The sequence below is a fragment of the Miscanthus floridulus genome, chromosome 18 (assembly GCF_019320115.1).
Source record: "Miscanthus floridulus cultivar M001 chromosome 18, ASM1932011v1, whole genome shotgun sequence".
NCBI classification, from domain to species: Eukaryota; Viridiplantae; Streptophyta; class Magnoliopsida; order Poales; family Poaceae; genus Miscanthus; species Miscanthus floridulus.
The window spans coordinates 88,604,908-88,616,726 of NC_089597.1; the positions used below are offsets into that span (position 1 = coordinate 88,604,908).

Genomic DNA, 11,819 nt, shown 5'->3' on the forward strand with positions numbered 1-11,819 from the left:
CTCGTCGTCACCGGCAGCTGGCTTGGCTGCTCCCCCGACGGCTGGCAGCAGCTCCCCGTCGCGGTACCCAGCGGCCGGCAGCACCTCCCTAGGGTGCCCGATGGTCGGCTACTCACCACCTCCAGCCGGTCATGTCGCACCCACCCCAGCTGGACCGCCGCCTGGCTTTCAGCGCTAGGCTAGCCTCGTCTACCACCGACGCCCACAGCCTCCTCCGCACGATTTGGCTATCCTGGTGCTGGTCCCTCCGGTTCGGCTGACATACAGCCGACGTCCGTGATCTGCTTCTACGCCGCCAGTCGCTCTAGCTACTGCGTCTCCGATCGCTGCACCACCATCCCCACCAGTTCCTCCTGTTCACCTCCCCGCCGGGGCGGTTCCCATTGTCCCTGTGGCTAACCAGCATGCCAGTTTCCGACAACCGATCACTCTTCAGGCGGTTTCCCTATCGCCTCTTCCGCGGACTTATCGCGCCGCACTTGCTGATCCAAATTGGCGTGCCGCTATGCAGGATGAGTTTTCAGCACTGCTTTCCAACCACACTTGGGATCTTGTACCACGCCCATCTAGATCCAATGTGGTGACTGGCAAGTGGGTCTTCAAGCACAAATTCAAGGCAGATGGTTCTCTCGAGCGCTACAAGGCACGCTGGGTTCTTCGTGGCTTTACTCAGCGCCCTGGCATTGACTATGATGAAACTTTTAGCCCTGTTGTGAAGCCCGCTACCGTCCGGATTGTTCTGTCTCTGGCTGTTTCTCGCAAGTGGCCGGTACACCAGCTCGATGTGAAGAATGCTTTTCTTCATGGGCATCTCTCAGAGACAGTGTATTGCACTCAGCCTTCAGGTTATGTGTCGTCTGAATCGCTCTTTGTATGGACTCAAACAGGCGCCACGTGCATGGTACAGTCGTTTCGCCAGTTTCCTTCTTCAGTTGGGTTTTGTGGAAGCCAAGACAGATACAACACTCTTTGTATACTGTCGTGGCTCTGAGACTGCTTATCTTCTGCTGTATGTGAATGATATGGGCTGACAGCTTCTTCTCCAGACTTGCGTCATCGCATTATTGCAGCCCTACATCGTGAGTTTTCTATGAAGGATTTAGGCGAACTTCATCATTTTTTGGGCATGCAAGTTCAACGCACTGCTTCTGGGTTATTCTTGTCACAACACCGGTACATGTTGGACATCTTGGAACATGCTGGTATGGCTGATTGCAAGTCGTGTGCCACTCCAGTTGATATCAACCCGAAGCTCTCTGCCGATGGTGATCCTATTTTTGATGCTACAGATTACCGTAGTCTTGCCGGCGCATTGCAGTATCTCACCTTCACACGGCCTGATATTGCTTATGCAGTACAGCAGGTGTGTCTACACATGCACGACCCGCGGGAACCTCATCTTGCAGCTCTGAAGCGGATTCTTCGCTATGTTCGTGGTACTTTGGACTTGGGCCTTCATATCCATGCCTCCAGTCAGTCTGATCTTGTGGTCTACTCAGATGTAGATTGGGCTGGTTGTCCTGACACTCGTAAGTCCACCTCGGGCTATGCTGTGTTCCCCGGTGACAACTTGGTCTCCTGGTCCTCCAAGCGCCAGAACACTGTCTCCTGCTCCAGTACTAAAGCTGAGTACCGTGTTGTAGCTAATGCGGTTGCAGAGGCTTCCTGGTTGCGCCAGCTATTGTCCGAGCTACATACACCTCTGCGTCAAGCAACGTTGGTGTATTGTGACAATATCAGTATAGTTTACATGTTTTTCAACCCCGTTCAGCATCAGCGTACCAAGCATATTGAGATCGATCTTCACTTCGTCTGAGAACGAGTGGCTCTTGGTACTATCTGCGTTCTTCACGTCCCGACGACAAGGCTTGCCTTCTTCTGTCTTCACGGAGTTTCGGTCTAGTCTCAACGTTCGCAAACACGGCGCTGTGACTGCGGGAGGGTGTTAGACTGTAAATGTATATATGCGTGTGTATATGGGCCTGGGCCTTGGTATAGCCGGCCGGTCCTCTATTTGGTTAGAGAGATATGAGGAGATCTCGGTTTGGTCCTGTTTCTATAAACCACGAGATCTCCTCTCCCCAATATATATATGTACATATGTCTCTCCAATCAATCAATCTATTATTCCACGTAATCCTTATTGCTTTCAATGGCTGTATAAATTGCTCACGTACAAGATGAAATCATGTTGTTTAATCCTTTGGTATTAATTTACCCAATGTTTGGCATTTGCAGTTGAGCAGTTCATATCCATTTTTTCTTGTATTTATCGTCTTGCGGATTTGAAGAATCTCAGTTCAAGCAAGCATTTCTGTTTCTGATCAAATGATCAACTAAATCCTGATGGGCTTAACTTGAAGAAAAAGAGAACATTTGCGATGCGCTATTTCAGGATTGTTGTACTCTGAGCAGTGAAAGCAGGGCAGTCCCAACCCAGACACTTCTTAGTAGACATGTTCATGGGCCATCCGACCCTACCCGGCCCGCCAGTGCATTGGGTCAGGTTAAGGGCCAGGATTTTCGACCCGTGGCCAGACCTAAAGTGCGAAAACCAAACCCAAGAAATAGCCCAACCCGATTGGCCCACCAGTGTGTCGGGTCAGGCTCGGGCGAAACATTTGACCCCAATCATTTTTTCCAGCCCGACCCAAACCCGATATTTGATCAGGTCTACTTAGTAGTTTTTATGACATACCATGTCATGTAGACACCAGTTAACAAACTACAGATACTCCCTCCGTCTCCGAATATAAGGCATGCACGTATTTCAAAATTCAAACTTTGTTATCTTTGACTAACAATTAGGCTAATTATATCAAGCGTTTGTATTATAAAAGTAGTTGCATTAGATTTGTATTTAGAAATACTTTCTAGTGATCAAACTTTTGTTCCTATAAGTTGCATATTATAAGAGAAACTATAGGTCAAAATATGTTCTTGAAGACCGCATCAAGTCAAATCGCGCCTTATACTTGGGGACGGAGGGATTATTACGCAATGTCTACTTGTGGCTATAAATAAACCTCTAATCACCTTTCTCCTTCCCCCAATCCATTTTCCTTCGCACTCTCCTATCGTGAGAGAGGCCCTGATGGACATCCAGTGGATTCAGGAATCAGAATATTAGCCCTCTCTGATTTTCTTGATGTCTGGGACTTGACCCATTGTGTAGCTGCAACCGGATGTACAGGATGATCATCGTTGTAGATTCATAGAATCCGGCCAGTATTCAGTAAAATCAGCTTATGTGGCCTTCTTCAATGGGGCTGTTTATTTTGGGTCGTGGGAGCTTATTTGAAAATCTTGGGGACCTAAGAGATATTATTTTTTCCTATGGCTAGCAGTGCATAACAGCTGTTAAACTGCTAATAGACTTTCCAGCAGGAGACAATTCAACATATTTTGACAAATTGTGTCTTCTCTAGATAAGTTTAGGGAGAAACATGCGGAAAAATCCCTCTCTCGTTTCCATATCTACATTTTTTCATCGGAAACGAGATCAGGTCGGAAAAGTTGGGATCGGAAACGTGCGGACATACAGAAATGGAGAAATACAGACGGAGAGCCGAAAAATTAAGTTAGCATCACATGATCTAATATTCTCAAGTATGTATGTATAAAGTCACACAATAATATACACGTATGAAGATCAATCTAATATTCACTTGCATGCCATGTGTCAATATCCATCCCAATGGATTATACTCAAGAGAAAAAAAATCTTGTCTTGGTCTTTGTGATATCCATCTAAATGGATTATCTAGTTTCTTAAACTTTAGCCTTTGTGCAGGAATCTGTTTCTTGTATTTTTCTTCTCTCCTCCTTGACGCTATTGCCAAATCGGCAACTTGTTCTATATGGCACCATATTAAAGGGCATGCTTCCTACAATCCAGTCCCCTGAATTTTGGGTGACGTTCAAGCGACTGGAAACCGGCATCCATAGAAAGGGAGGGGCCCGACTGCCCGAGGGTGGCCGTTGACAGGCGGTGGTGGCGGGTTGGCCCGACTGCCCGAGGGGAATTTTTTTTAATTTTAACCCTTTTTTGAATATAATTTTAAATCTAACACTGTCGGTTTTTTTTTAAAACTAACACTTTTGGCCGCGCCTATTGCCATGGCGCGGCCAAATGCCTATGCCGCGCCATGTATGGCGGCGCGGCAGAGGCCTTACGTGGCGGCGACCATCACCGCTGACCGCTGATGTGGCAAGGCTCTGCCGCGCCACCGATCTTGGCGCGGCACTGCCGCGCCCTGATCTGTGGCGCGGCAGAGCCGGGTATAACCACCGTCGCGGCCTCTTGCCTGAGTAGTCGGCGTTCCGCGAGAAACGCAGCAAGACAGTGCCGCCGCGCCCGCCTTCGCTTGCGCCTGCTCGCCGTCGAGGACGCCGTCCGCCGCGGCCGTGTCCGCCCATGCCAGCTAGCCCGCCCGCGCCAGCAAGCCAGCCGAGGCAGTAAGCGAGCCGCGCCAGCCAGGCCGCCGGCCGCCCGGTGCAGCCACCGCGCCCGCACGCAGGCGCGCCTCCCCCTCCGGCCCTAACCTCCGGTCACGCAGGGCGGCTGCCCGCCTAGGTGCTGCAGCGAGGTACTCCACTAATATAGTTAGCACAGTTAATAAAGCTAGTAAAATTATCAAAGTATAGCTAATATAGTTAGTAAAGTTAGTTAGTTTAGTTAGTATACGTAATATAATAAGTTAGTATAGGTAGTAAAGTAAGGTAGTTTAGTTAGTATAGTTATTTACTTTAGTTGTACATTGGATTTAGTCTAATAAGTTGTTGTAGTTAACCTTGTATAGATGTTAATATTTGATTAGTTAGTATAGTTATAGTTAGAAAATGTAATAATGTTAGTATGGACATTACGTATGATAATTTCGACGACTTGATGAAGTTTCTTGAAATGCTTTTGCAGATGGATTGTTGTGTTAGAGTTTTGTTCGGAGGAAGTGTTAGGAGAGAAGATGGTATGTTTGAGGATATGGAAGAAGAATTGGAATGGTTTGATGAACCTCCTAGCTTCAACGACTTTTGTGTCCGTTTGAATACAAAGTTTGGGATGATTTCACACTCAAGGGGAGGTTTGATACTAGGAAGACTAGGGCACACTATGTCCTCATGCCCTTGCGCGACCCTGCTCACTAGTCCCGCTACACTAGGGTTCTCCAAGGTTCCAATGTGCCCATGGCTGAGGTGGTGGTGGAGAATGGGTACATGATGCATGGTGTGCAGGACGGCCCATCCATTGATGGTTTTGGAGGCAATGAACAAGAATTAGGTGTCGAAGGGGAAGCAACTCAAGATAACATGGATTTGGACGGTCAGTTGACGCAGGAGCAGTTTCATTCAACTGCAGTAGGCTGTATAAGCAATGACTTCGATGTGAATGAGTTCGAACAGGAAGAGAAGGAGCAGGAGGAGGACAGGATCGGTGATGTAGTTAGCAGTGATTCAGACGATTCAGATGATGACCAAGGAGGTACAGATGCCGTGGCAACACCGGCTGATGCCATGCCAGTACCGGTTCATACTATGCCATTACCAGTACGAACCAAGGTTTTACATGGTGTCCATGTTCAGGGTAGACTAGTCATAGATTTTGCTGCAGATGATAACCCCTATGATTCATGGGCCAGAATTAGCGAAGCACAGCAGTATGTTCCACCACCACCTTACACAGCGACTGAGCTTGAGCAACTAAGGTCCAAGAACATACCTTTTAGGGGCGTTCTGAGCTATAGGGATGTCAGCATAACGGATATGGCAGTTTGTGATACCGGTCTCTAGTTGTGTAGGAATTCATTGTATAACCATGAGAAAGAACCCCTTAGGAAGGGGATGATATTCAACACAATGTCAAAGATGAAACTCTTCCTTCAGAACTATGCTGTGTACCACCATAGACCGTACATCGTCACTCATTCGGACCAAGAGTTGAGGTACCACTTGATATGCAAAAATGGTTGTTTGTGGAGGTTAAATGCATGAAGGAGACAGAGTGATGGCAAGTGGAGGATAACTAAAGTTGTTGAACCCCACACTTGCCTAGACAATAGGGGAAAGGAAAATCATCAGCAGATCACTACACGTTACCTTGCCCATCGTATATTGGGGCTCGTTGATGACAATAACAACATCTCAGTGTCTTCTTTACAACAATGTATATCTGGATTCGTTAGGTATGATGTGTTGTACGGAAAGGCTTGGCGTGCTAAGCAAATCGCTCTCGCGATTCGATGGGGTACTTGGGAGGAAGCATACAACAGGGTGCCCCGCATCTTATGTGCAATGCATTATTACAACCCTAGCTTGAAGTGGTTTGTGGACACTAGAGGGATGTTTTTTCGGGACCCATTGAGGCATGTCCTCTATCGTGTGTTCTGGTCGTTCGCACAAACAGAACATGCATTCTAGTTTTGTCGGCCAGTCGTACTTGTTGATGGCACTTTCCTGATAGGAAAGTACAGGGGCACCTTGATGATGGCTGCTGCTGTTGATCTTGAGGACCAGATAGTACCCGTGACTTTTGCTTTGGCAGAGGGAGAGAATAATGAATCATGGTCTTGGTTCATGCGGCTTCTACGTGTGCAAGTGCTTGGCCCAACTCGCACTATATGTTTGATCTCTGACCATCACGCAGGGCTTCTTAATGCTGTAGGTGAGCATATAGATGGGTTCCCGCCTCTAGTACATAGATGGTGCATGAGACACTTTGCCGCAAATTTCTGGCGGCGTCAGCGGAAGAAGGAGGTATGTGACAAAGTAAAGGCTCTATGTTGTGTACGTACAGAGCACGAGTTCAAGGAGACAAAGAGAGAACTAGACAAGATGGTAAATGCAGCGGGAAAGGCCTGGTTAGAGGCACAGATGGAACATAAGGCTCAGTGGGCGTTAGCATATGACGAGGGGGGTTTTAGGTATGGCATCATGACTACTAACTCCTCAGAGTCCTTCAACCATGTATTCAGCGGAGTTCGATCGTTGCCTGTATCTGGAATTGTTGAGTTCTCCTTTCATAAGTGCAACGAATATTTTATGAAGAGGTGGGAACTTGCACAGAGGAATATAGCTGAGCAGGGGCATTTTGGAAAGGCCAGAGCTGAACATTTGAAGGAGGCCAAGGAATTGGCCAAGCAGCACACCGCCGAGCCGTATGGACCCCGCCGCCATATCTTTAGTGTACGGGGCAAGGGTGGCACAAGCTTGGGCGGCGAATGTTATGGTGGACGAAACTACCAAGTTGATCTTGAGAAGGTAGAGTGCAGTTGCAACGTCCCTCAGATCATGCATGCCCCTTGCTCTCATATGATCATGGACTGCAGGGTTCGTGGGTACAACTATGAGGATCTACCATATATGTCAACCTTGTATCTCCGTTTGAACACCGTTAGTATTTGGGAGATGAGCTTCGAGCCATACCTAGACCCAACACAGTGGCCACCTTATAATGGTTATGACTACGTGCCGCATCTGGATCTAATGAAGGTAGGGAAGGGTAGAAGGAAGAAGAAGCGACTGAAGGGGGACATGGATGCTATGAGAGGGTACAACGAAGACATGTACGACGGGGGAGACTTCAATGAGACCATGACAGGAATCTTTGCTCCGTTTGCAAGCAATCTGGCCACAAGGCTAGCCGGCATAGAAGACAACAGGTGATTTTATATTGTGTTCATATTACATAACAAGTAGTTCAAATTGTGCTATGGTACATAATGTTTATCTAAAAAATATTAATTTGAATACTCTAACCCTTTGTTTATTATTTTGTAATAGGATGGCTCCTCCCACGCCGCACCAGCTGTACCCCTTTCTTGATGTGGAGTACGACGACCCCCTTCTTCTACTAGACGATGAGGTTTCCAAGAGGCGTTCAAGGGATCCTTACATTCATGGGACTTAGTTCATTACGTCAAACTTATGTCGAATGAATATTATCGTTGAAAACTTGTACTCATAAACAAATGAAAATATTATGTGCCAACTCGTCGTCCATTTATTAGCTTCATGTTCGTTTTGTACAGCACTTGTAGTTTAGCACAACACCGACAACAACTAAATTGTTGCTGGCTGGCCATTGGCTGACCGCGTCACTAACGCGCCATGTACAATGGCGCGTCACTGATGCGCCATGTTGCTTCATGTTCGTTTTATAAATTTTGAATGCATGATACAAACAGTTGTGATCAATTAAGATCGATCATGGGTAATTCGAGTACATGATACATGGATACAATACATCAGTAGTTCAAATCGAATATAAGACAACACAATAGAATTTCTACTACACTGCTACATTGATCATTAATAATGCATGGAACTAACAGATGTCGCAATCAAAAACTCTCAGTCAGAAACATATTGAGTTAGCAACTCATCGTTCGAGTACCAATCCTCAACCACAACCCTGTTGCTGTGGCTAGGGTCACCTGCATTGCGCTGATCTGCCTTTCGCCTGTATTAAGCAGCCTCCGCTTCATCTGTGGCCTCTGCGGCCTGAGTGTAGAACACGTCGTCATCCTCCTCCGCCTACAAGCCCACCTCTGCTAGAGCGATGAGCTCGCTCAGTCTGGCAGTGTCGTCCTCAGCCTCCTCCACCGGCAAGCCCGCCTCTGCTAGAGCAATGAGCTCGCTCAGTCTGGCAGTGTCATCCTCAGCCTCCTCCGCCGTCAAGCCCGCCTCTGTTAGAGCGATGAGCTCGCTCAGTCTTGCAGTGTCCCCCTCCTCCTCGTCCCCCTCATCAGACACCACAATCGGTGATTTAATGGTGCGACCATCTCGCTTTCTGTGCTCATCTAGCTTCTTTTGTTTTGCTTTTGGAGGTTCTTCGGTGAAAGGTCCTAATGGCTAGACGGGGGGGGGGGGAGGGAGGGGTGAATAGCCTAATAAAAAAATCTACAACAACACTTAACAAAAGGTTAGACAATTATGAGGTGAAGCAAGTGTTGCGCTAACCTACTTAAAATGCAAGCCACCTACCACAATTCTAGTTTAGATAGTGTCGATTCACACAAGAGGTATGACACCACCCTATGTTAGTGTGCTCTCAAAGACTAACTAAAGAGCCACACCAACCAAGCAAGCAAGCTCTCACAACTAGCTACACTAAAGAGCTTGTCAACTAGTTTGCGATAAAGTAAAGAGAGTGATTAAGATAGTTATACCGCCTTGTAGATGAAGAACCAATCAATCACAAAGATGAATAACAATAAAGACCAATCACCTCGGAATCAATGATGAACACAATGATTTTTACCGAGGTTCACTTGCTTGCCGGCAAGCTAGTCCTTGTTGTGGCGATTCACTCACTTGGAGGTTCACACGCTTATTAGCTTCACACGCCAAACCCTCAATAGGGTGCCACACAACCAACACAAGATGAGGATCACACAAGCCACGAGCAAATCACTAGAGTACCTTTTGGCTCTCCGCCGGGGAAAGGTCAAGAACCCATCACAATCACCATGATCGGAGCCGGAGACAATCACCACCTCCACTCAACGATCCTCGCTGCTCCAAGCCATCTAGGTGGTGGCAACCACCAAGAGTAACAAGCAAAATCCACAGCGAAACACGAACACCAAGTGCCTCTAGATGTAATCACTCAAGCAATGCACTTGGATCGCTCTCAATCTTACTATGATGATGAATCAATGATGTAGATGAGTGGGAGGACTTTGGCTTAGCTCACAAGGTTGCTATGTCAATGAAAATGGCCAAAGATGTGAGCCACAGCCGGCCTTGGGGCTTAAATAGAAGCCCACACCAAATAGAGCCGTTGTACCCCTTCACTGGGTACACTGCGCTCTGGCCGAACGCTCCGGTCCACTTGATCGGACCCTGGACGCAGCGTCCGGTCTACAGATGGACACCACGCGTCATCAGCTACAAATGCTATTTGTCTGATTCTAACGGCTATGAAGCTGACCAGACACTCCGGTTAAAACTGACCAGACGTTGAAGCCTCAGTGTCCGGTCGAGTACAGTAAGGGTTGAAACCTGGTTTTCCTCGACCGGACGCATCCGGTCCACCTTGACCAAACACAGCCCAGCATCCGGTGGTAAACCCTAGCCACTGTACAGATAGTCAACGCGACCGGACACAGGCAGTCAGCGTCCGGTGCTCCTAGATCCAGCGTCTGGTCACTTGACTGACGTTGGCATCAGCTCTGTTTTCACTTCTATCTTCTCCACCCTTGCTCCAATGTGCCAACCACCAAGTGTATCACTTTATGCACATGTGTTAGCATATTTTCACAAATATTATCAAGGGTGTTAGCACTCCACTAGATCCTAAATGCATATGCAATGAGTTAGAGCATCTAGTGGCACTTTGATAACCGTAATTCGATACGAGTTTCACCCCTCTTAATAGTACGGCTATCAAACCTAAATGTGATCACACTCTCTAAGTGTCTTGATCACCAAAACAAAATAGCTCCTACAAGTTATACCTTTGCCTTGAGCTTTTTGTTTTTCTCTTTCTTCTTTTCAAGTTTAAGCCCTTGATCATCTCCATGCTATCACCATTGTCATGTTATGATCTTCATTAGCTTTTCTACTTGAAGTGTGCTACCTATCTCATGATCACTTGATGAACTAGGTTAGCACTTAGGGTTTCATCAATTCACCAAAACCAAACTAGAGCTTTCAATCTCCCCCTTTTTGGTAATTGATGACAACCCTTATACAAAGATATGAATTGAAATTCAATTGAATCCATGTTGCTTGCCCAAGCATATTTACCATGGGTAAAAGAATATGGACAAGTTTCATGAAACCTAAGTGGTAGCAATTGCTCCCCCTACATATGTGCTAAGAGTTTGGATTGAAGCTTGCACATATGCTTAGATAGGAAATGTAGGAGTCAATGTCTACCATATGATGCTAAGGTATAAAAGATGGACCTTTGAAGCGTGATACCAATCGGAGTGCACCAATATACCATCCTTAGCATCATGGTTAGCTCAATACCACTTAGAAATATTTGGAAGTGGAATCACTAGATATCCATCATTCTAACCTATAACTAGCATACATCGCACAAGCATGGATATTTTAAATATGGAACTTATGTCATGCAAGCAAACATATGAAATGCACGTTCAAATGCACCATACAAGTTCATGAGCTTGCTCCCCCTACTTGTGTGCTCAAAATTTTAGTTGATCCCTTTCCTTTGTTATATCTCTCCCCCTATGTCATATATCTAGATATGTTTATGTTTGTTTCTCTCCCTCTTATCTTTGTTTCTCTCCCCCTTTGTCATCAATGACCATAAAGGTTCTAAATAAAATTACTTGTAGGGTTGAGATTATCAATGTCAATCAATGGGGTGAGGGTCATTTTCCCAAATTTGGTTCAATTCTAGATAATTTCCCAAAGATATTTAACTCGGTTTGATCCAAGGACAAGCTTCTTCACACCTCCAAATAAGGGTTATCTTGTACCATGTTGAGTTAAACACTTATAGTTCATTTTCTAGATTAAACACTAGGTTTACAAGCCCATAAGCATGTCATATGCCATCACTAGATCAAGTCAAGCATAGAAGCAATAGTGATACCATATGGACATCAAAATTCATTTGATTTTCATGAATGAGCCTAATAAGATAGAACCACTTGCAAGGTCCTAATAAGATTGAAAATATGACTAGATGCACTAAACATGTCCTTAGCAAGGATGTATGTCATGCCAATCAACTTTTACCTTGGATTGCTCGAAGGAGAGGCATGTCATATGAGTGGGGGTGCATCAACACATATTTGAGAAATCCAATATGTTCAACTCATTCCTTAGCTTGCAAAACCTTT

The 11,819-nt window shown here is 46.1% G+C and overlaps 1 protein-coding gene across 1 annotated transcript; it reads left to right on the plus strand.

Moving 5' to 3' along the window:
- Positions 1–505: 505 nt before the first annotated feature.
- LOC136524144 (uncharacterized mitochondrial protein AtMg00810-like) lies at positions 506–1,816 on the plus strand. Its single transcript, XM_066517605.1, has 3 exons — positions 506–845; positions 1,035–1,651; positions 1,772–1,816. Exons 1-3 carry the CDS (start codon positions 506–508, stop codon positions 1,814–1,816), a joined length of 1,002 nt encoding a protein of 333 aa, XP_066373702.1.
- Positions 1,817–11,819: the final 10,003 nt, after the last annotated feature.

Coding starts and splice junctions, on each gene's coding strand:
- LOC136524144 (XM_066517605.1), top strand. CDS start 506: ATGCAGGATGAGTTTTCAGCACTGCTTTCCAACCACACTTGGGATCTT. Junction 846..1,034: donor GTATTGCACTCAGCCTTCAG/GTTATGTGTCGT, acceptor ATGGGCTGACAG/CTTCTTCTCCAGACTTGCGT. Junction 1,652..1,771: donor ACCGTGTTGTAGCTAATGCG/GTTGCAGAGGCT, acceptor AACCCCGTTCAG/CATCAGCGTACCAAGCATAT.